Source organism: Tursiops truncatus, chromosome 3, assembly GCF_011762595.2.
Source record: "Tursiops truncatus isolate mTurTru1 chromosome 3, mTurTru1.mat.Y, whole genome shotgun sequence".
Classification (NCBI taxonomy): Eukaryota; Metazoa; Chordata; class Mammalia; order Artiodactyla; family Delphinidae; genus Tursiops; species Tursiops truncatus.
The window spans coordinates 76,673,853-76,699,092 of record NC_047036.1 but is presented as its reverse complement, the minus strand read 5'-3'; the positions used below and the strand labels follow the sequence as shown (position 1 = coordinate 76,699,092).

General features: G+C 40.1%; 3 protein-coding genes across 10 annotated transcripts in view; 1 reads left to right on the top strand and 2 right to left on the bottom strand.

Annotated features, from left to right (window-relative positions):
- SKIC3 (SKI3 subunit of superkiller complex) overlaps positions 1-25,240 on the top strand; it is a 158,268-nt gene that overhangs the window by 17,544 nt on the left and 115,484 nt on the right. The window lies entirely within an intron of this gene.
- GPR150 (G protein-coupled receptor 150) lies at positions 614-2,525 on the bottom strand. The gene has a single exon (XM_019929681.3). It carries the CDS (start codon positions 2,456-2,458, stop codon positions 1,166-1,168), a length of 1,293 nt encoding a protein of 430 aa, XP_019785240.1. The 5' UTR covers positions 2,459-2,525; the 3' UTR covers positions 614-1,165.
- The window catches only part of ARSK (arylsulfatase family member K), a 41,191-nt gene continuing 27,865 nt past the window's right edge, over positions 11,915-25,240 (bottom strand). Inside the window, exons 6-8 of the mRNA XM_019929683.3 lie at positions 23,805-24,029; positions 14,897-15,121; positions 11,915-12,528 (exon numbers count right to left, since the gene is read on the bottom strand). Coding sequence (XP_019785242.1) covers positions 12,248-12,528; positions 14,897-15,121; positions 23,805-24,029 — 731 coding nt within the window. The 3' untranslated portion in view covers positions 11,915-12,247. The remainder of the gene's footprint in view (positions 12,529-14,896; positions 15,122-23,804; positions 24,030-25,240) is intronic.

The following is a 25,240-nucleotide window of genomic DNA, read 5'->3' as shown; positions in this document are numbered from 1 at the left end:
CTCCTTTCTGGATCTTAGTCCTGCGTTTGTGCATGAACAGGAAAGACTGTAATGGAAAGCCTGCAGATTCTCAGATGAAACATTGGTAAATAGATGGATATTTGTTCCTAAGAGCTGCCACTTCTCTCTAGAGCCAAGGACAGTTAGGAGGAGGAGGTCACTGACTAAATCTGCTCCTTGACCTTGTTCTCAGCAATCCACACCAATAGGCATTGCCTTTGTTTGTAAAAAAGAGAGTTTTATATATCCATGCAGCATTGGGAGATTGCAGCTTTCTTCCTAGCTGCGAATATCCCTAAGGCTCCACCTGGGACAGTGAGCCTCACCCCTGTGCACCACTCAGGTGCTTCCCTTCTCTAGTCTGCTGGCGATTCTGCTCAGAGGCTCCACCTGTGCAAAGCATCACAGCTGTAGAGGCTGCTCTGGGCACAGGAACAATTTCCTACAGAAACGGGGCATATTTGAAAGGTTGGAAGGCAAGCTTTTATGTCTCCCTCCTACAATCCCGGCTTCTCCTGAAGTGGAAGCTAGACCAGAAATAAAGGCTACACTGATTTTCTTCTGACAAAACACATTACCATGTTAAAAAAAAAGTCCTAACTGCTCTGTGGGAAATGTTTTTATTTTACAAATACTCTGTGGCTCTGAAGTGACAGCAAGATTACATTTCTGACAGTATCACTGGTACAATTTCCAGGCTCCTCAGGGCAATGTGAGGATATTCCTCCAGGAAAGAGAGGCACATTCTCTGGTCCCCAAGCTACAGTTAAACACGACCCGAAACAAGGAAAAACAGGTGATAACACAGCAAGTAATGAAAGCTTGGCAATTTAACTAAAGCAAATGGTCTTATCCAGAACGCTATGGGAGTGAAAAAGAACTACAAAAATAACTCTGTAACTTTGCTTTTACAAACAAATGGCTCACTCTCTGTCTCCAGATGGGGAAATGTGAGAACTGAAAAGGAGAAAAGAACCTGGAAGAGTGTAGAAAAATGTAAACATTAGAAAGAAATGTAATAGGGGAGTGGAGGATGGGGACAGCTTCAGTGTAACGCTCTTGGAGACAGTCCTGACGGTTGTGATCTAGATAGAGCCCGGCCGGCCTCGTGTTCCGTGGAGGCGGTGCCGCAGCGACAGATGACCTGACTCTGGCCAACGAACACCTAGAAGACGCTTTCGCAGGAGCAGGGCAGCGACCGGGGACGCGGCGGGGGTGGGCGCAAGTAACCCTCCTCCGGCTGATCCCGCCGAGCGTGGTGATAATGTGGGTGGGGCCAGCGGTGGCGGTGGAGCGCCTGGTGGCCCCGGGCGCCCTCGTCGTCCTCCGCGACTCCCTCCCGCGGGCAGCACACTGCACCCAGGCGCCTCCGCCAGCACCGCCAGAGCTGACAGTCGCCCGCCTGGAAGAACAGGTAGACGAAGGGATTGAGAGCGCTGTTGGCCACCCCCAGGAGGCGCAGGGCCACCGCTAGGTCCTCGGCCTCCCAGTCTCCCATCAGCCCAGACGACCACGTGGCCGCCAGCCGGGCAGCGAAGTAGGGCAGCTCGCACCCCACGAACAGCAGCGCCAGCACCAGGCTCATCTTCAGGCTCTGGACCTTGGCGCGGGGCAGCGCGTTGGGCGCGGGGGCTTGGCCGGGACTGGCCGACCTGGGCGCCGCGGCCGATGGGGCCTGGGGCGGGCGCTGCCGCCAGGCACAGAGCAGGCGGCTGCCAGCGATGCCCATGACCGCGACCGGCGCCACGAAGCCCGCGACGGCCTCATAGAGCGCGTAGACCATCAAGTGCCAGCGCGGTAGCGGCGCGAAGATGTCGCGGCAGCGACGCTCCCCGTGCCAGGCGCGAGCGGCCGGGGGCGCGGCGGGCGGCTGCGAGGGGGCGCCCCCGCGCACCACGAAGGCCGGGGGCAGCGCCAGCAGCAGCGCCAGCAGCCAGCCCAGGGCGGCGAGGGCGCGCGCGGGCAGCGGCGGGCCCTGTGGACGGCGCACGGCGCGCTGGCGTTCGAGGGCAATGATCGCCACGAGGTGGGCCGACGCGCTGTGGCCGGATGCCCGTAGCAGATGCACGAAGCGGCACGCCAGGTCGCCCGCGGCCCGGCGCGGCTCGCCCAGCAGCTCCCAGGCCAGCTGCGACAGCGCGGTGCCCCCGCACGCATACAGGTCGGCCAGGGCCAGCTGCACCAGCAGGAAGTCCATCTTGCGACGCTTGGGACCTGCCCAGGGCCCGCCGCCCCCGCACAGGCGGCACAACACCGTAGCGTTGCCGGCCACCGTCACCACCAGGATGACCCCCAGGAAGACCAGGCGGACGCGGCGGCTGGGCGGCCCGGACGGCGGCGGCGGCCCCGGGACTGGGGCTCCCTGTCCGGAAGTCAGGTTGAGACCCCAGCCCAGCGAGATGGGTACGGAGAGGTTGGGCGCCGGCGCCGGAGTTGAGGGGCTGAAGGGATCCTCCATCCCTAGCCTGGAGGAAGAGGAGGTACCGAACAGGGCAGGCAGGGCGCGGGAAACCAAGGTGGAGGCGAGGCTCCGCTGGGCGCGATGCCGGGTCTTAACGAGTTCCCAAAGTTAGTTGAAAACGCACACGCACGGAGAGGGAGATAGATGCAGGTAGCTTTGCGCTTAGTTGTTTTTATAGGTTGTCCTCGTCATTTGTCACTCAAATGGGGGGGGGGTGTGCGCTCGAGGAACACACATGATTCCTCTTCTCCACCTTCCTCTCCGCGTCTCCCCTCCCAATCCGGGTAGATCCCCTTCCAGTCTCTGCCGCAGCCCCGGTGCAGCCCTCGCGGGAGCCGCGAACCTCTGGGCTCTAGAAACCTCTCCCGTTGGGTGTTTACATATAGCACAGCCAGACAGAAGGTCGCTTTGCCTGGCCAACGTTAACCCGGGACCAGCACACTGGAGAGGAAAGTCCTGACTGAGACTATACCCCTCAAAATGGTTTCAGATTGACAGTAAGAAAAAAAAAAAAAAGGCACTAGTTTTGATTAAAATACAGAAGAGAAAGATTTGAAATGCCATCGTTCTGCACTAGCTTGAGAAAAACAGGAACCCAAGAAACCTCACAGTGTTTTGAGCAAAGAGGAGCCCAACAGATAAATCTTCCTCTGGCCAACAAGAGTATTTTACTCGGAGAGAACTAAAGTCAAAGGTGTTGCTTGGCAATTAGGAGCAGCAGTGGTTTGCAGATTGTTTCAAATACTCCTCATTACTAGAAACAGCAGATCACAGCTGCTCTCCGTGATGTAAAATTCATTTCATTAGTCTGAAGAGGGCATTAATAGGTTTTATGCAAATGGATAGTACATTTATTGCTTTTTTCCTAATATTTTCACTCAGTGACAGATGTATCATCGAGGCTCTTCATTCTCTTGATTCTGTTTTTTAGCAGATGGGAGGTTGCTAGGAGGGACTACGCCTCCAATAAGCCTGGAGAAAAGGTGACTAAGAAGATGATAAGGCGGCCAAGTTTTAAAAAAGAAATCCAACTCACAGGAAATGGTTTAGATTAAATGCAATCTCTTTTATTTTAGCCCTACCTCCTCAGAAACAGATTTTAGTTTTCCTGTTGGAAGCATCAGTTTGGTTTTTTATGCACCCTCCACATTAATTACGGTGAAAGTACAGCCTATGCTTCCTGGTCTGGGTGTCTGTTGGGGTTCACATTCCCAGGCTGAGGAAATATTTGACACTTTAAGATGTCCGGGATAGGAGGGTTTGGTGGGTGCAGTGGACAGGCCTGCCAGGTGGAGTGGGAATCTCATTTCTCAAGCTGTTGCTCTTTGTGGCCAGAGAACTTTGTCATTTTTATTATATCCCCAGTGCCTATCACTGGACCTGACCCATGGTAGGTATCAGTAAATATGTTTTGAGTTGATGAATTAATGGATATATGATGCATTTCAGATAATTTTGAGCAAATGTTTCTACCTTGATTATAAATCCATCAACCTAAGAAAAAAATGCCTGTTATACCTGTGCCAGTATCATCCAGAAGAGCTCAAGGAAGCTCTGGGGAGATGTAGGAATAGCCATTCTTGGTGGAACATTTAAGAGGTAGAGTGATAGCCTTGGGAAATCAAACTCCTGGTTTAATTTTTTTTTTAATTTATCTTATTTATTATTTTTGGCTGTGTTGGGTCTTTGTTGCTGCACGCGGGCTTTCTCTAGTTGCGGCGAGCGGGGGCTACTCTTTGTCGCGGGCTTCTCACTGCAGTGGCTTCTCTTGGGCTCTAGGTGCACGGGCTTCAGTAGTTGTGGCACGTGGGCTCAGTAGTTGTGGCTCGTGGGCTCCAGAGCGCAGGCTCAGTAGTTGTGGCACAGGGGCTTAGTTGCTCCGCAGCATGTGGGATCTTCCCGAACCAGGGCTTGAACCCGTGTCCCCTGCATTGGCAGGCGGATTCTTAACTACTGCACTACCTGGGAAGTCCCTATGTGTGTTTTTCTTTGTATTCTGCTTGGGCTTCTCTAAACGTTTAGGTTGGTGATTTGTTGTCTTCCATTAATTTTGGAAAATTCTCAGCAATTGTCTTTTCAGATATTTCTTCTGACATTTTGCCTCTATTCTTCTGTTATTTCAATTGCATATATATTATACCTTTTCATATTGTCCCACAGTTCTTGGATGCTCTGCTCTTTTTTCTCTACCTTTCACTTTTTCTTTTTTTCTTTCTTTTTTTCCCTATCCCATCTCTCCTCAGAGGAAGCTGTTACCCTTTGAAATTCAGTATTTTATCTTGAAAAATTTCGCTTGGCCTATATTCAAGTTCACTAATTCTTTTTCTCTCAAGTTCACTAATTTTTTGTGTGTATCTAGTCTGCTGAGAAGCCATTTGAAGGACTTCTTCATCCACAATAGCATGTTGTTTCTAGTGAATCAGTTTTATTCCTTTTTTAAAAAATAGTTTCCATCTCTCTGCTGAAATTCCCACTCTGTTCGTGCATGTTAACCACATTTCCCCCTAGGTCCTTCAATAGATTAATCATAGTATTTTCAAGTCACTTTCTCATGGTTTCAGCTTCTGGGCCATCTCTCAGTCTGGTTCTGTTTACTGCCTTCTTTCTTCAAAATGGGTCTTTTCTTGCTTCTTTGCCATGTAAGTTTGACCAAATGCCAGACATAATATGTAAGCGAAAAACAGTGACTGATGTAAATAGTATTCACTCCTGAAAATGGGCATGCTTCTTCATCTCAGGCTAGTAGGGTGGAGGGGTTGACTAAATGTAGGCAGTAGTTGAGCTAGGCTTGGGTTCTGATGTTGGTATAGTTATCATTATTCTCCTGCAGACTTCAGACTCCTGCAATACTGCTGCTGTCTTGCTTTAGTGAGAGGCTTGGAACACTGGAGGGTTTTTCTCAGTCTTCCTGCTCCACCCCTAGCTTTCGGCACACCTGGCCATAGGGAGTGCGGTGGGTGGTTTCTTTCTCCATGCTTCTTATCTTTCTCCCAGAAGTAGTGTGCTGTTGTTCATGGTGGGGGCAGGCTGATTTTTTTTTTTTTTAAAGAAACTCACTTAACTCCAGCTTCAGTCTTATGTAGGCCCTGGGGACCTGAGCCTTAAGGGTGGGACTTTATCCACATTTGTCACTTTCCCCTGTGGCAGCTGAACTCGGCCTTGTAACTTGCAGAAGAGCAAGTTTCTTGTCTGTACCGCTGTTGCAAGAGATCTCTGCTTTCTCTCAGTGCAGGACTGTGAGCATGACTGGGGTTCTGCCTCTCCTCAGGAGCAGAGAGCTTTTGCTATAATCTACCCCTTCCTGGTGATAGCTGACCTTTTGCTGAGGACTGGGGCTGAGAGGGTTTTCTGCTCCTTCCCCAGTGGCCGATGAGTTTTCGCTTTGTAAGAGAGAAGGTTCTGGGTTTTATGCTTCTGCTACAGAGGCAGCCCCTCCCCATCTGTTCGTCTGTCCCACTGTAGAGGCTCTGTCAGGTTCCCTGCCCTGCTCCCCATCTTTCTCATGAGTGCTGGTTAAGGTCCATGAGAAAAAGCTCATTACTGGAGGTGGTCTCCCTTGTGTGTGTGGCTCCTAGTTTCTGCTGCTTTTTTCACACACATTTGGCTTTTATGAATTTGTCAAAATATCAGTTGTTTTCTTTTCTTTTTTTTTTTGTGCTACGCGGGCCTCTCACTGTTGTGGCCTCTCCCATTGCGGAGCACAGGCTCCAGACATGCAGGCTCGGCGGCCATGGCTCACGGGCCCAGCCGCTCCGCGGCATGTGGGATCTTCCCGGACCCGGGCACGAACCCATGTCCCCTGCATCGGCAGGTGGACTCTCAACCACTGTGCCACCAGGGAAGCCCTCAGTTGTTTTCTTACCTCCTCTTTTGGCTTCTAGTCTTTCTTCCCATGTACTGCCAAAGGTGGGACAGTTTGGGTGTCTCAGCTGTCCTCAGAAGGGCTTGCCACCCTTTTCAATTCAGTTCACCTGTCCTATGAGAGGCTCAAAAAAGTTTTAATTTTGTAGATTATCTAGCTTTTTTCTTTTCCTTTTGATTTCTTTTCCTGTGGGAGCAATAATCCCTATCCTATGTGGAAGCAGAGCTCTCAAGACACTAAGGATACCAGTCCTTTACCATCAATATTACAACATTTATGATTATTTTGTTTTCTAATTTCTTGAACAGTTTATTTATTTTTTATTCCCCTTAATAATAAAAAGCTTAAGGCTGAGTATAGCTTTGGTTGTGCCATATGTTCTTCTAAGTTTTCTCATTTTCATTATTTAAAAAATAGCCTATACCTTTAATTTTTTGACCCAAGAATTTAAGATTCTGCTTTGTAACTTTAAGAGAAGAAAGGGGGCTAAAAATCTTATCTGAGAGTTTAATATACATAATTGTAAACATCACACACAGATACCTAGAATATCTGACCAGTGTAGAAGGGATCTAGATCTTTTGTTTTCCACATTGAGCTTCTTTCACCTAATTTGTGTTGAGATCTCTCTTTTTTGCTCATGGCCCCTCATCACCAAGTTCTAGTTTGATTCAGTGATTTACAATATGCTTTAATAGCCAGTAAGAATTGTCCCACCTCAATATTCATTTTCCATAATTTTATTAGTTATTTCAGACATTCAATTTTTTTTGAAAACTTTCAGATCATTTAGTCCAATTAAAAAAAAAACAAACCCTTACTGGGACTAAGATCAGGATTGCATGAAATGTATGCATTAATTCTGGAGAAGTGGCATTTTAATATTAGAGCCTCCTATCCCAGAACATGCTGTCATTCCATGTTTATATTTTGTTTGTAAACTTAATAGAATTTTATAATTTTTTTCATCTAGATTTGTGCTTCTTGTTGAACTTTAAGCTATTTTTATAGAATGTCATACTGTGAGTGGAATATTTTTCCTGATTTCTATTTTTAATTAGTGACTATTCTTACAGATAGGTATTGATTTATGTATATGCAGCCATTTAATAAATTTCATCAATTATAATAGTTTTTACTAGGATCTCCTGGGTTTTATGAAATGGAAAACCACAAACAGTAGAAAGAATACAGAATCCACTTTTTTTTCTTTCTGCAAAGACAAAAATATATAAAGCTTCCAGGTGATGTGGATGCTTCTGGTCCAAGGACCATAGTTTGAATAACAAGGTTCCAGACCCATGGTTCCCACACTTTGCCGCACATTAGAATCACCTGGGGAGTTTTAAAACCTCTCAATGCTTGCAGGTGGGAGCTAGGCATAATAGTTTTTAAACATCCTTAGGTGATTCCAATTTGCAGCAAGTTTTGAACCATTGCTCTAGACTAGCAGTTACCAGTCTATGGCCCCAGGTCAAATCCTGTGTTTTTGTAAACAAAGCATCATTGGAGTATGGCCGCTCTCATTTGTTCACATGGTGTCTGCTGCTGCTTTCTTGCTACTACGGCAGGATTGAGCAGTTGTGAAAGAGACCATATGGCTCACAAAGCCTAAAATATTTAGTATCTGGCTTTTTCATAGAAAAAGAAAAAACAGAGGGATAGAGTCCCTTTATCAATTCTCCTGTGCAGGATTTTCTAGAATTCACTGTTTCTAGAAAGCTCTGTTTTATGAGAAGCCTACTCCCTTTCACCCCCTGCCCTGCCATGGACAAATGTGTTGGTTTTCCAATACAACGTGATATCTGAGAAACTCGAATTCCTCGCATATTAATTCAATAAATATTTACTGAGCTTCTACTATGTGTCAGGCCCTTGGGATACTTTAGGAAACAAAAAGGACAAAAGGCCATTCCTGTATGGAGCTTCCATCCTAGTGGGTAGTAGGGGTGGGAGACAGTATCAACAAATTAAGTATGTAAAACATACACTAAGTTGGACGGTAATGATTTATAACCAGAAAAATAAAGCAGTGAAGCCCTTGTGATTAGGTAACATTTGAGCAATGACCGGAAGGAGATAACAAAGAGAGCCATGTGTAAATCTGAGGGAAGAACCGCATTCCAGGCCAAGAGTTGATAAGCACAAAGGTCTTGAGGTGGTGCTTGCCTAGTGTGCCTGGGAAAGGATAGGGAGGCCAGTGTGGCTGGAGCAGAGTGAACCCAGTAGAGTGCGGGAGATGTACAATATGCCGCCGGATCATTTAGAGCCCTGAAGGCCACTGTAATGATTTGGGCTTGTGACCAAGCATGTCACCTGCCATATCAATAAACAAAGGATCAAGCCATCAGTCACTGCAGCCACCCCCGACTGTGCACTCTGAAGGGATTCAGGATCTAGAAAGTAGGATACTGGCCCTAGATAGTTCAGGTGCCTATCAAAGGAATGATTTCATTGAGCCCAGACTCTTGCATCTTCCCATACGTAGAAAAGCGCTAAATTCATTAACTTGAGATGTCTGGTTTTCTTTAATTAACAGTAATCTTTTGATACTATATATCCTGGATCCTCCCTCACCTCTTCAGAGCAGCCTCTCCCTCAGAGTTATCTGAGAGGCTGCCTGCTGGGCTCGAGTCCTCAGCAAGTTCGCAGAATAAAACACAATTCTCAACTTTTAGGTTGTGCTTTTTTTTTTTTTTTTTCATTCGACAGGCTTTCACAGAGTAAGGTGAGGAACCACTGGAGGGTTTGAGTATCCAGTGATGTGATCTGATCACTCTGGCTGCTGTGTTGAGAAGAGACTGAGGAAAGCCAAGGGCAGACTCAGGGAGACCTCCTAGGAAGCTATCGCAAAATTCCATACAACAGATTATGGTAGTTTGGAACAGGGGGGTAATGGTGGAGGTTGGGAAAGATGAAGCCCAAAGACTGTCCTCAATCCAGTTTATCATTAGTGTCAGTTCCTCTCAGATTCTGGCATTAGATAATTTGTCTCGTTTTCCAAGTTTTTCTTCTTTTTCTGTTTTCATGGTTGTTAGATACCATTTTGAATTAGATATTGTCTTAAAACCTCAATTTTACCTAATTATGATCCTATATTGAATAAGCTTAAAACATTGCAGATGCTTGGTAAATTCTAACAGTGAATGCATCTTAAAGAGTTTGAATAGAATGAGGTGTATTATATTTATCTTCACATGCTTATGTTTTCAAAACCACATTTCTATTATTATTGCTTTATTTTTCACTATGTTTAGCATATACATCACACATTAGCTATTTTTTATTCCTTAGGTTTAATTAGGAGATGAGAAGTAGATTTGTATATTTTAATTTTAACCTCAATAGTTTAAATCTTGAGATCTTTCTCTTAAGGGTTTTACTTCAGAACATATCTGAAAATTATTTCTCAGAAATTCATACATAACTACAAAGATAAGCTCATACCAATTCACTGAAGAACAATAAAGAAAGTAAAGGTGATGAGCTGTCTAATGAAGAAAACTTCCAAGACAGTTTGAAAAAGGAAGTTAGGTTAAAAGGAAATTGGGTAAAATTATTATTTGCAGATAAACTTTTTACCAGAGAAATACAAGATACCAACTGGAAAACTATTAGTACCAAAAAAATTGTATTATTGGTACAAAGTAAATATATAGAAATAAAATTTGTATATACAAATAACCAATTAGAAGATACAATGGAAGAAACATCTACTTAAAATAGCACAACACCAACAAATGATAAAACACCTAGGAATAAACTCACCTCTGGCTGCACATTAGAATCGTCCGCTGGAGGGCTTACCAAACAAAACAGCAATAAGAACAAAACTGCCCAGGTGCCATCCCTAGAATTCTAATTCCACTGCTGTGGGATGGGTCCTAGGTGGTGTTTTTTTAAAGGTCCCTACTTTCCAAAAATCTCTAAGAAGAAACTAATCTATATGAAGAAAACTTAGAATGCTACTGAGCAATATAAAGAAGGCTTGAAGAAAGGGAGAAGTGGACTATATTCTTTAGAATAACCGAATATCACGAAGAATTCAATTTGCCCTAAAGTAGGCTATAAATTTAATATATCATAAAAAGACTAACAAGATTTTTCATTTTTGGAACTACACAAACTTATTCTAAATTTGTATGGGAAAAATAAGTTAGCAAGAATAGCCAAGGACAATTCTGAAAATGAAAACTGTTGCAAAGAAAATAGTATCACCAGATATTGCCTACCCTATTAATAAACAAAATAGACTGGTCCACTGCAAAGTAAAAAATGTTTTGAAAGGACCCAAATGTCAATGTGACTTGTATATAATGAAAACGGCATTTCAGATCATTAGAGGAAAAGATAATTTGTTCAATAAAAGATGTTATATAATAGAGTGGCATTTTCTAACTAATGGGACAAATATTAGCTTACTCAATAAAAGGTCAATTGGGGTGGCCATCTTAAAAAAACAAACGAAAGTTAGATCTCTAATATGTAATACATTCCCATGGGTCAAAGATCTAAGGGTAAAAAATAAAACTCTAAAAGAAGATAAGTGGGGAAGGCCATTCTAAATATGACACAAAATCTCCAAGCCACAAAAGCAAAGATTCATAAATTTGCATGAAAATACCAATTTCTACATGTCAACAAGCACCAGGGCAAAGTCAAAAGACAAATTATGAAAAGGAAAAAAATATTGGTAGCTTCTCTAACAGACAGCTAATATCTAAAGTATGCCTGTAATAAAAAAGACAACCAACCAACAGAAAAATAGGCAAAGAATAGAAATAAGAAAGGTCATGTAAAGGAAATTCCAGTGGCTATTAAATATAAGAAAATATGATCTACTTTACTCATAGTAAGAAAAAGAAGAAAAACAATAATAAAGTATTTTTTATCTACCCAGTTGGCAGCAAATGTGAGGCCATGCATTGCTGGTAAGAGTATAAATTGGTATAACTTCTTTAGGGGTCATTTGGTGGTATCTAGAGTAATTTTGCTAGATATAGTCTTGCCCCAGTAATTTTACTTCTAGGTGTTTTTTTATTTTTCATTTTTAAAATTATTTATTTATTTGTTTATTTATTTGGCTGTGCCGCACGGCACGTGGGGATCTTAGTTCCTGGACCAGGGATCCGTGCCCGCCACAGTGGAAGCGCGGAGTCTTAACCACTGGGCCACCAGCGAAGTCCTCGGTGTCTTTGTTAAATGGAAAAGAGAGCAAGCTGTAGAACATCTTTTATAGTATGCTACCGTTTGTGTGTGTGTGTCAGGGGCGGGTGCTGGGGAAGAATATAAAGTTTGTAGAAGCCTATCTGTCTCTCAAAGTATACATAGGTGGTTACAGTAGTTGCCACCAGGAAGGGGTACTGGGTGGCTGGGGGACTGGGAAAGGAGAGAGACTTCATGCTCACTGTTAACTGTTTAGTACCTTTTTGAAGCTTGTACCTTGTGCATGTATTACCTATTTAAAAAAATAATAATTTCCGCCATATCCATGGTCTGTGTACTATTAAAATACTCCAAATACTCCCATCGAATACATCCAAATGATCTATATCCCATCAAATAAAAATAACTCATCAGACACCATCAAATACTCAAAAACAACTATTTTATGGGTCATAAGTAATAAAAATTGTTAAAATATTTTACATTCCATAATATTCAGAGGAACACAACTTTATATTATAGTATTTGATTCTACCCTTTTAATATTTCGGTTAAGTTGTCAGAAGTTTATAAGAATAAGGTCTTGATAGTAATGAGTTTGAAAATATGTAATTCTATAATGATTGATATTTTAGAAGAGTACATTCTTTAACTGAAAATCAGTAATTATTAAAACTAATGTTTAAAATTAATCATGATCTTTTAACATATTTCTATATAGCTCTAGAACATTATTTTCTTATTTTTGTTCAAATATTTTATGGATCAGAGTGGATTTTAAGCCACTGATCAATGGCATTTTCATACTTCCGTGGTTCTTTCAGCCAGTCCTGATGCCACCTAAGATTTGCTATGACATTTGAATAGTTTTGCCCTATACTTTGTTTCCACTTGATAAACTGCTCTTTATTGTATCGGTGGACAGAAGCAGAAACCTTAGGGTAGTTTATAATGGAACGAAGCTTCTGATCCAAAGAAGCAGTAACTTCTGGAAATTTTGTAGCAATATTTGTTAGTTCATCTGGATCTGAGGAAAGATCTGAAAGAAAAAAAAAAATTGAATACCTCTCAAAACAGTTATGTAACCGAGCAGGACCCTGTGGGTACCTCTGTCAAGTTTATGATTAACCTCCTTATCTGAATCTTTAGTCCTTTTCTCATTCAAAACTTGTTCTCCTCAAGATTGAGGAGTATCAAAGAAAAGGGGGGAGTTGTAACCAAGCAGGACCCTATGGGGCCTTCCTGGGACACAAGTTCGTGTGCCTGATGCACAGTGGGGCTATAAACACGCTGAAATGTCGCAGTTTGGAGCAGAGAAAGGTTTATTGGGTGGTTCGCGCCCTAAAACCCCCTGAGCTCCCGGAAGAGTTTCGGCAAAGCATTTTTAAAAGCCAGGTTGAGGGAGGGGGCTCGCAGGGTACGTGATCATGCACAATTTTCTGATTGGCTGATGAGGGAACAGAGTGGTGTCACAGGGGTTAACTTTATCAGTCCTTAGGCTCCAGGAGGCCTGGGGCTATGTGCTCATGGTCATCAAGTAGTTATAACATCTTCCATTTGGTGGGGGGTTTTCACATCTGTAAAACAACTCAGGAAATGTGAATCAAATACTGTTATTTAAGTACTTCAGAGAGGAGCTAAAGCAGAGGATATGGGGGATGGCCTGTCCCAGGAAGGCCCCATAGGGTCCTGCTCTGTTACAATTATCTGCTTAAAAACCATCTTTTAGAATGTCATTACTCTGTGACGAATAACATATTAAAATTTATTTTTATTCTCAGTTCTTCTTAGTATAGTAAGCTAAAGGACAGTGTAAATGGAAAAATAATATACCGAAAGTTAAACACCTCTCTAAATGTATGTCCAAATTATCTTCCTTCTTACCATCATCCTGCTATCCCTTTTTTTTCTTATCTATTCTTAGATGGCTTAGCCACAATTCTTCCTATCTGTGATGCCTTGCTTACTTTGACATGCAAAAAGATATGTATTTATATAGTAGTGCTTATATTGTCCCATTTCAACAACCCCAGATGTTCCAGCTGAAGAATTTTTTATATAGTGGAGTCAAGTTCTTGCAACTTCACTTACTCCTAGTTTTTTTTTTTAAATATACGTTAGCATCCTATGCTTGAATTTTTGAAAATTACATTCATTGATTGTGTCTATTTGAGCAAATAGCCATGGAAATAAAAACTCTCAATCACTATCATCAAGAAAATGATAAATATTTCAGATAACATAAACCCCCCTTTTACCTACAATGTAGGAAGACAGAGGGTATAACTAGGATGCCAGTCTAATTGGAAAAATCAAAGATCTTATGACAAGTTACCTAAGACAGTAAATGAACAAGTCACAGTGAGGGAAACCCCCTGCAGGCCTATTTGCGCGCATTGGCCAGAAGATCCTGAAGACATTTATGGTTTTGCTATAGGTGATTTCAGACGGCACCTCTCTGGGAAAGGGACGTCAGTGCATAAACCCCAGAGAATACAGGAAAGGCAGGCTCCCCCACTGATTCTTTGACAGGCACACCTCCTTTTTGCAGAACGTAACCCATGAATGAACAAGAGATGCCCATTATTCAACAGAATGAAAACTTAAGCACTTGTTTTGAAGCCAAGAATCTCCTCCTTTTAGAGTTAAGGGCGGGGGGGTGTCAATCAGTTTGGCCTCTGAAGAATTATTTTGAGTTAATAATTTTGACATTTGTAACTGGGAAAAAAACTTAGGGAGAAAGGAATATTAAAAATAGCTTTAGCACATATTTTATGTGCAAAAGGAGGACAAAGGATAAGTAAAACCGTACATCTAATAATGCTGCTTAAAAACAAATTCAGAGTAGTGAATCTAGCAGGCTTTTGTAGGGTGGAAGGAGCATGGATTTTGGAGTCAAACCTGGGTTGAAATCCCAGTTCTGCCACTTCTGAGCTGTGAGACCTTGTGCAGGTATCTGAACGCTAGTCTCTGAACTCTAGTCTTCTCTATAAAATAAAGATAGTAACATCTTGTAGGGATGGGGTGAACATTAACTAATAAATGTAGAATGTCAGGCTCCATAAGAGAGCAGTTAATTTTCCAGAACAACTGAATCCAAAGTACAATAAGAGGGTGTTGACTACTGATTGGGAAAGATAACCATGAGTATTAGAAGACACCTTGATCAGAGAAAACAATGGTGGCAATCTTGAGACCCAGATCAAAAGCCTCAGGGCACTTGCTTTGGAATTCGGATGCTGATTTGCAAAGAAGCTGCTCCTCACAAGGGCACCCTTTTGTAAACTGGCCTAGCATGAGAAACTGCAGATATTTATTTAGATGATTACTGGCTCCCTTGAGCAAATGCTGTGTAGGTCAACTCATCACACATAATCTATACTTAAAAAATATATCAACAAATTTACCAAAGAGTTGAGGCAATACTGAAGCACCATCAGAGTAGGCTATATACTTCCATTGGTTAGTTCGAAGCATGTAGGCGGAAGCGTTTACATTGCATCCATGGAATTCACTCAGAATCCAGGGCGGATGTAGGTTTTTGAATTTTTGTTCATTCTTAAACATTTCTGATGATAATGGCAGCAGAGAGTATCCACTCAGGTTCTGAGGCAGAGGAATTCCAGCAATATCTAAATAACACAGTATTTTAAAATAACTCATTCTTTCATTAGTTGAACATTCATAAATGACATCATTAAAGGTCGCAGAGACTAGAGGCTGTATATGGATTTTTGTAAACAGACTGCCTAGATCCAAATGCTTATTACTCCACTAGACTTGTGACCTTGGGCATGTTATTAACCACTCCGAACCTCAATTTTGTCATCTGTAAAAAGGGGATAATAATAATGCCTGTATTTCACAGGTTTATTTTAGGTTTAAATATGAAAATTTATGTAAAATTCTCAGAACAGTGTCTGACACATAGGAAACCCTCAACGAATATTAGTTAATATCATATTTAACTAATATCATCATATTAGTAATATCATCATATCATCATATTTCCAAATGATGGAATGATCACAGGTGTTTTTCAAATTGGTCCCACAGGATATTAACAAGACCTATACGAGAAAGGAGTCTAGTAGTTACATATGTTTGCAAACAGTCATTAAAATTAAATAAATTTATTGATGATGTGTATCATAAACCTTCAAGGGTGGTATGTAGTACGCCATCTGTCCCAAAGTTATTTGATTACAGAACATCTTTTTACCCCGAAGTAGCATCTTGAGGAACTAGTATTTTGCAGAATAGACGTTGGAAATCCTGGATTATACTGATTTAGAGAAAAATAATCTATTTTTTCCTTATCAAATATAGACATAGAAAATAATAGCATGAGAAATGTTTAACGTCAAAGAAAGGTTGTATTTAAAAAAATTGCTTTTAAGTTATTTGTTTGGAACTCAAACTATCTTTTTCCTATAGAAAAATTATCATTGGGAACTCCCTGGTGGTCCAGTGCTTTCACTGCCATGGGCCCGGTTCAATCCCTGGTCAGGGAAATAAGATCCCGCAAACCTCAAAAAAAAAATTACCGTTAATTATGGCTGGGTCCTTGTGATAGTTCCAAAAGGAATCTGTAGTTGCCTCCCCTGCAGCTTTTCTGGTTTCAATGTTCCATGTTTTTAGAAACATTAATTTAGAAATAATTAAATATTTCCAATAAAAAATAGAATGTAATATATCTGCAATGCTAGAAATTAAAATTGAATAAGAAAATTAATTTAACTTGACTGTACATATTTGAGGAAAAACAAGTGAATTAAAAGACAATAAGGAAAAAAGACAATAAGGAAGTAGACAAAGACCTCTATAAATCTTCTGAAGGTACTTGTTTTACATATAACTTAATTAAAAGATTTGTATCTTCCATTTCCTTGGAAGGAGCATATTACAAGTACTAATCTTCTGCCAACCAATCATCATCAGGGACTTTTTTGAGAAAGAGTGAAAGAACAAGTGAAGGAAGGAAGGAAAGAGAGAAGTATTTCAGAGATAACTGGTTAAAAATGAAGAAGAAGGAGCAAAGATGTTAAAGAGGATGTGCATGAGAGAAAAAGATGGCCCAAGATGAAACTAATTGAGCTACAATACAGTCGGCTACTTACTGTAAGGAGAGAAAGTAGCCAGGGAATAGGCTGGGTCGGGCTGGTCTGTGTGTCAGCCGTCAGGGGGCACCACTGCGAGGCAGAGGAAGGGACAGAAGAGGGCTTTGAAGATGGCTGGGAAGCAGCCTGGCAGATACCCATGACTGGGAAGTTCCTGTATTCAGTAGTTTAATCACCTTTAATACTTAGAAATACCTTATTTCAGATCTGTTCTTAGCCTAATTTTCCTAAAGAAGCTTGTTAGACTAAGAAAATTTAAATAATTCTGCTATGTTTATATGAGAAGTCAGCATTAAACTAGGATGAGTCCATTTAAGTATTAATTTTTTTTACTCAAAAAAAAAAACCACCCCAGCATCTAACAAACTAGGTGCTGTTCCAGGTTTAGGGCAACAACAGTGAACGAAGCAGATAAGCTCTCTCAGACTTTTGGAGCTTACCTTCTAATGTGGGGGAGACAGACAAATATGTCAGATGGTGATAAGTGCAGTGAAGAAAAATAAAGCAGGATCAGGGGAATAGAGAACGATGGCAGGTATGTGTTTATGTGCTGTGTTATATAGTGTGGTCAGGGAAGGCCTCTCTGATGAGGTGACAGAGACAGAGACCTGAGAAAGGGCTAGATGAGCTCAATAGATATCTGCATGGGGAGGAAGGGCATTCTCCCAGGGAATAGCAACTGTAAACACCCTGAGGCAGGAAGCTGCTTCATTCCGTTCCCCAAACGCAAAGGAGTCCAGCATGGCTGGAGCAGAGTAAGTGAGAGGTAAAATTCTACAAGATGTGTTAGATAGGGGAGGCGATCATATTGGACTCCCAGGCCCAATTAGAGAGTCTCGATTTTACTCTAAGTGATTTTGAGCAGAATCGTGACATGTTTGACAGTAACTACTGTATGGTGAATTGACTAAAAGTGAGTACAGGCAGAAGGAAAGAATTAGGAAGCTATTGCAGGAGTTCAGGCAAGTGATAATGTGACTTGTTTCCTGTCTAGGATCAGTAGAATAATACACCTTTGTAAATTGATGTTGAAGAATAAAATCCTTGTCAAATATCCACAGTATTTAATAAATATGTATTTAATCTTTATTAAATTTTCTGTGCTTTGGGAAACTGTGTATTCATTTTTCATATGTTTATCAATTATTTCCTTAAAAGCACTTCAGCTTAAACTGCTTTTCAGAAAGCTCTTTGATATTTGTTTAAAACCATTTTTCATGTTTTTTTCTTCTGGAAAATCTATCGTTAGAATTCCATGTAAAGCAAGTTTCATCATTCTTGGCAGTAGAAGCAAATATTAGTAGTAACTGCATGATTCTTAATAAAGTGACTTAAATTTAAAACAGTAATCAAATGGGTAAAAATGCAGACCTGGATATTTGTGATGGTCTCCTGAAGAAAGATAAGCTTATATTTCTTCCCGAGTGTATGGGTAGATAAGGGATTAGCCTGGTATGGCAATGATGCAAGCTATGTACATTTTTTAGGGCATACCTAAGAAGAATAAAAAATATTAATGGCAATAATATCTAACATTTAATTGTTTACCATGTTCCAGTCATTGTTCTAAGCTATGGAATAGCCACTATTATTTCTATTTTATTGATAAGAAAACTGAAGACCAGAGATGTTAAGTTACTGGCCCAAGGGTATACAGTTGGTAAATAATGAAGGAGGATTTGAATTTAGGCAGTGTTGACTCCAGGATGTCTGGACTCTTCAATACTGCTCCTCAAGTCTTGCCTTACTGTAGTTATTCAACTTCCCAATATTTTTCAGCCAATAAAAACAAAATAGTCTATGTAGAATGACCCTCCCAACCCTCCACTAAGATCCTGTGATAAGGAGGGTTTTGCAATTTAAATCACTAGCAATGAAGCATTCTTTTAGACACAACTGCATTTTTATACAATTACATTTTCACAATTCAAAAAAATTCTGGATTTATCCTTTATGTGAAAAGAAGTTAGGTGTTTTACAAAAAAGGCCAACTATTAATGAAAAAAATTCACCTGAAGATAAGTTTAAAAGAGAAAGTCCAAACAATTTTAATTTAAAAATGAGATTACCTTTATTTCTAACTGAGCTAAAGGATGTTGATACTAGATTATTAGAGAACAAAATATTTTGGGGAGTAATTTTTTTTTAATTTATTTTATTGAAGTATAGTTGATTAATGGTGTTGTGCTAATTTCTGCTGTACGGCAAAATGATTCATATATATATATATAATATATATATACACACACACATTCTTTTTCATATTCTTTCCCATTATGGTTTATCACAGGTTGGGGAGCAATTTTTAAAGAATAATCTATGCAATAATGATATCAACTTTAATAGTATAAAGAATTCCTATTCATAAAATGGCACTCTTCTGCCAGTACTAGAAAATGATAATGTGATAGGACTTACAAAGATACACAGACTAAGAATACTCTTCCTACTTTATCATAAAGTATCATTTTATAGAAAATAATCACTCTTCTAAAATACCTTTAAAAACTATTTGTAAATTCAGACCTTTTTATAAATGCATTATACCGTCTTAAATTTCAACAAGCTCTTTATAGTAAGGTAGGTTTATTAAAACAGGAATCCCAGTTGGTTTTTCCTATTTAATATCTTTCTATTTAAGGTTTTTTGAATCACCATCTTTTATACATTTCTAAGGTCCATAGAATGGAAGGGAAGAGGAAGTCTGGCTTGAGGCTTTGATCTGAGAAATTTAATCCCATACTCTTGTGTATAAATTGTTTCATACAAAACAACACAGCTGTGGCTAAGGTAATAAAGAAAGGACCTTTGGAATTCTAAGAATAGATTATATTTTATATCTATTTTAAGCTCCTAGTTGGTTAGAAGAATCACAAAATAAGAAGTCCTTCATAGATACTTTATCAAAATCTATTTATTAAGCTTAGGAAAAATAGAATACACTGTCCCACAGGTCAAATTTTAGAGTTACTAATCACTACTAAAAGTATTGATAGCTTTAAACCCTTCTAGAAGTAAGCAATTTCATTTTACAAGGTTGAATTAAACATCAGATTAAACATAGACCATCAGAATTATCTTTGCCTTATTGATTGGTAAGGCTGTTCAACAAGGCAACAGACTCAGTTGATGCTAATCCTGGTGTAATTGTTTTTTGTGTGTTTTTTTAAAGAAATATCTGGGAGTTTTTTTGTTTGTTTAAGTTTATTTATTTATTTTTGGCCGCGTTGGGTCTTTGTTGCTACGCGCGGGCTTTCTCTAGTTGCGGCGAGCGGGAGCTACTCTTTGTTGCAGTATGCATGCTTCTCATTGTGGTGGCTTCTCTTGCTGTGGAGCACGGGCTCTAGACGCATGGGCTTCAGTAGTTGTGGCACGTGGGCTTAGTTGCTCCATGGCATGTGGGATCTTCCTGGACCAGGGCTCGAACCTGTGTCCCCTGCATTGGCAGGTGGATTCTTAACCCCTGAGCCACCAGGGAAGTCCCTGGTGTAATTGTTAATAGTATCCTTTTACTCTAAAAAATGTGCTGATCTGGACAATAAATTAGATAGATACCTTACCTCAATAAACAACAAACCAAACCAAACCAAAAAAAATTTATACGGTTTTAGAGCCTACGTTTTCTTTTCAATAATACATGGGAGCCATTTCCATGTATCATTTCACTTTTTAAAACAAAATTGACTAATTTTTACCCAGTTCATTACTACTAGATATTCATACTGTTTCTAATTCTTTAATATAACATCATAATACAATAATATCCATGGAGATAAATCTTTCTGTATATCTACAGGTTAATTTCTAAAATTGGAATTTTCTAGGTCAAAATGTATGCATATTTCTAAGTAATTTGGAATGTAATGCCACATTTGCCTCCAGGAAATCTGTGCCAGTTTATACTCCCAACGGCAGAATATGAGAAGGCCTATTTCCAATATAAGCTTTTCTGCTGTTTAAAAATCTTTGCAAACTCTATGTGTGAAAGAAAAATGGTATCTTCTTATTTTAATATTTTTCAGACTACTGAGTTTGAATCTCTGAAAATATCTTGGCCATTTGTGTGTCTTCTGTTGTGAATTGCTTATTTATATATTTTGGTCAATTTGTTAATAGGGTATGTCTCTTTCTCTTATAGATTTGTGAGAGTTCTATTAATATTAACCCTTTATCACTTGTAAAAGGTTAATTTTAGATAAATAATGTTACAATGCTGTTTCCTGGCTCCAGCATAAGGTTCTTGTTGAATCCTCCTTGCATCATTCTCTTTCTACCTTATCTCTGGTTAACATCTGGTTAATAGGATGTTTCAGTGTGTTTTTTTTGTCTTTTTTTGTGTGTGTGTGGTACGTGGGCCTCTCACTGTTGTGGCCTCTTCCGTTGCGGAGCACAGGCTCCGGACGCGCAGGCTCAGCGGCCATGGCTCACGGGCCCAGCCACTCTGCAGCATGTGGGATCTTCCCGGACCGGGGCACGAACCCGTGTCCCCTGCATCGGCAGGTGGACTCTCAACCACTGCGCCACCAGGGAAGCCCCTGTTTCAGTGTTTTATATAAAGATCCATGCATAGATATTCTCTTTACTCTCCTCCACCAATCATATAAATGTAACTTTTCCCCTTTCATAATAAAAATGTTCGTTATGAAACACATTAAGCCTTGAAATGTTAATTTCCAGTTTAGAACTGGAGATACACTAATTTTTGGCTTTACTTACTTTAGTTGGGCAGGTCTAATCAACACATGATCAAAATGCTGTTAATAAAACATGTTCTGCTGGGAGATGTGACTCAAAAGGACTCTATTACCAAACATCAGTCAAAGATAAAAACAAAACAAAAAAAATCTATGTAGAACTATGAGTTTTAAAAAATTGTAATAATTGACAAATTATAGGAAAAAAATCTACAATTTCAGAGAACCTAAATAATTTCCAGAAGAGTGGGGAAGGAATGCAAAGGGGTTTCTGGGAATGCTTTGTTTGGCTAAAGAAGTGCTAATTGTCAAGTAACATAAACTAGGCAGGGACAGGCAGGTTGTCCCTCTATGTGGATAAATGAAAATTCCCTCACTCCAAACAACCTTATTTAGTATTTTCTTATATAATCTGTTAAGATATATACATTGTGAAATCTTCCAGTTTGCAGATGACTTTTAACTTTTATGATGTATGAAATGGCAAGTAATGATAATGGTGTATCAAGACTGTAGAGAAGAAAATTTGCATTATAGGCAAATATAAAACATTACTCAAAGAAAAATGATTTAAACAGTGCATATTAATCAACTAACATATAAAGTGACAGAATGAGTAGGAATAGACTAGAACTCACTGCAGACAGATAATGGATTATATAGATGCTACAGTCAAAAAGACAAACAAAATGCCACATATCACTATGAAATATATTGAGGGAAAACTGAGATCATCCCAACCTTTAATAATCTTTTGCAGTTCTGATCAGTGTACCTCAAGAAAGCAGAACAAGGATAAAAAGATATGCAAATTAGGAAATGGGGTAGGGGAAGTTCTATAAGAAAAAACTAAGGGAGGAAACTAAAGAAATGCCACTGTAAAAGAAGCATATACTGATAAAGCTACAAAGATGGTAATAAGAGAGACACTTAAAATATTTAAAAGAAGACACTTAAAACACAATTGCACATACATTTCTTATAATAACAGAAATGAGGTGAGGGGAGGGATAGGGAGTTTGGGATCAACACGTATACACTGCTATATTTAAAATGCATGACCAACAAGGACTTACTATATAGCACAGGGAACTCTGCTCAATATTCTATAATAATGTAAATGGGAAAAGAATTTGAAAAAGAATAGATACGGTTATATGTATAACTGAATCACTTCGTTATACACGGGAAACTAACACAACATTGTTAATCAACTATACTCCAGTGTAAAATAAAAAGTTAAAAAAAAAAGAAAAAAAAAAACCCCAGAAATGAGGAAAAGTAATAGGGATTGCCTGGAAATTGATAGAGCCAGAAAGTGGCAGAGACATGGCTGTGTGATAATTGCTTTGGAACAAAGGGGAACCAGCAAATGATGAGTAAGAAACTGAAGAGATTAAAAATATACATCAGGCAAAAGAACAACAAAGAAGTGTGCCCAAATATACAAGAGATGTGAAATAAAAGACAAAAGGAGGGCACTGATTTTTTTTTTGGCCGCGCAGCTTGTGGGATCTTAGTTCCCCAACCAGGTATTGAACCTAGGTCCTCAGCAGTGAGAGCTTGGAGTCCTAACCACTGGACTGCCGGGGAATTCCAGGCACTGATTTAAATTAACTGTGAAGAAATTTAAGACCCTATAATAGTCTTTAGTTAAATGAAGGGAAAGAGTTTGTAGCAGAAAAAAGGAGATAAAAAGAACTTTCTTATTTCTTTAATTTCCAGATATATGTTTGTTTCGCATTTTGATATGAACATATTAAACACATATGTCTTATGCTGTGTTAGCTTTTTCTTTCACCAAAATCTATTTATAAATTGATGGTACTTTTTGCAATTTATGGTGCCTTCAAACAGAGTATTTAGATGTTATTGAATTTAAATGTTACCGAATTTAAAGTACTCTTCTAAATTAGATAGAAACAGTTCTATATAACTTCTGAATTTACAATGGCTTTATTCTTGTATCTTTAACAAAAACTGCTAACTACCCATATCCAGATGTTGCTGTTCTAGACCTATGGTTATGCTAATAGACATTAGAAGCTAGTAAAATAAATAGTACAGAACAATCTAAATATTCTGGGGAGAAATATGTTCATAGCATTAACATTAAGGGACATTTGTAACATTGTAAAAAAATTAGTAGTTTCAAAGTGGATGGAATAATCCAGAAGGGAAATGCTTACATTTTAGGTAGGTGGTGGTAGAGAATCAAATGATACACAAATCATATCTATAAAGTTATAGACCTGAATATCATATGTGGCTTACTTTATTGTCATATCCTGGTTGTGAATCTTTTGAAGGAAAAATGACTAGAGTAAGTGAAGGCCAAAGGAACCTGAGAAATATTATCCTCATTTTTCAGATATGGATTTGACTCACAGTTAAGTGAGCTGGTCAAGGGTTATGAACAAGTCCGCAGGGCCTCTGACTATTTTGCTTATTCATTTTCCAGCATTATTACAAATAAATATTTACATAATTGCATTACTTACCAAGCATAGTAGGGTAAATATCCACAAGAGAAACCACATTTGATACTTGTAGGTTGGTCTTAATTCCTGGTCCCATGATCAAGAGTGGGACATGGGCGCTAGCTTCGTACATACTCATTTTATAAAACTGACGATGTTCCATGGCCAGCTCTCCGTGGTCTGAGGTGTATATGACAATCGTTTTCTGAAGAAGATCTAACTGGTGAAGAGCCAAAATAATTTCACCTGTAATATAAATCAAGGTAAATCTTAATTAGCTTTTAGCTCATGTTTTATTCTATCACAATAAGTTCATAAGAACTCTACCCTCTAAGAGTTTGTCAGGATGCTTCTTAACATCAGAATGTTATCTACTGTTCTTTATTAAAAAAAAATTTATGTATTTATTTAGGCTGTGTTGGGTCTTTGTTGCTGTGCGTGGGCTTTCTCTAGTTGCGGCGAGAGGGGGCTACTCTTTGTTGCGGTGCGTGGGCTTCTTACTGTGGAGGCTTCTCTTCTTGCGGAGCACTGGCTCTAGGCACGCAGGCTCAGTAGCTGTGGCTCCGGGCTCTAGAGCACAGGCTCAGTAGTTGTGGCGCCCGGGCTTAGTTGCCCCACGGCGTGTGGGATCTTCCTGGATCAGGGCTCGAACCGTGTCCCCTGCATTGGCAGGCGGATTCTTAACCGAGCCACCAGGGAAGCCCTATCTACTGTTCTTAAGTAACTTATACCAGAGTTCATGTGCCTGCTTCTCAGTGGATGGACTAGAGAGAGGAAGGAGAAAATACAATACCCATAGGATAAGTTTCTTTATTTGGAGATCATGCTGGCTTGCTTTCTATGTTTCTATCAGACAATGGGGGAAAACATTACCCCCAGTGACTCAAATGAGAAAGGAAAGACAAGCCTGGATGTCAGCACTGTGCATGTCTCATGAAAGGACTGCTATCACCGTCGACCCACAATTCCTGCCCAGCGGGAGGTGATAAAAGGGTCAGAACCCCTCCTCCTGCTACCCTTTCTCTCAAATTCCCGGTCACCAGATCAAGATCATGCCCATGAAGTTGGCTGAGTGTTATGGAAATCCTACCTTTGAAAAAGAGCTGGAAGCAGTACAGATGGTACATGAATGTGATTTGGCATATTCTTGGGCAGTAAAATTTCTCTGACCACTCCCTCTCTCTAAGTGACGTGAAACTTCCTCCTCATTGCAATTAAGAGAACACAGTAAGGCATAGTCCAGAGAGAAGCATCATCTCTACTTTGGCAGTTTCTGAATCTGGCCTACAGGAGTCTGTATTATTTAAAAAAAAAAACAAAAACACCCCCCACAAAACCCACAGGTGATTCTGAAGTCCAGTCAGATTTGAGACCCACAGCTCAGGAGTTATTTACGGAGTTCAGACCATCAGGGCATCAGGGTCTTTCAGCTGGACAACTGTAATTGCTTCCTAATT

Coding starts and splice junctions, on each gene's coding strand:
- GPR150 (XM_019929681.3), bottom strand. CDS start 2,458: ATGGAGGATCCCTTCAGCCCCTCAACTCCGGCGCCGGCGCCCAACCTC.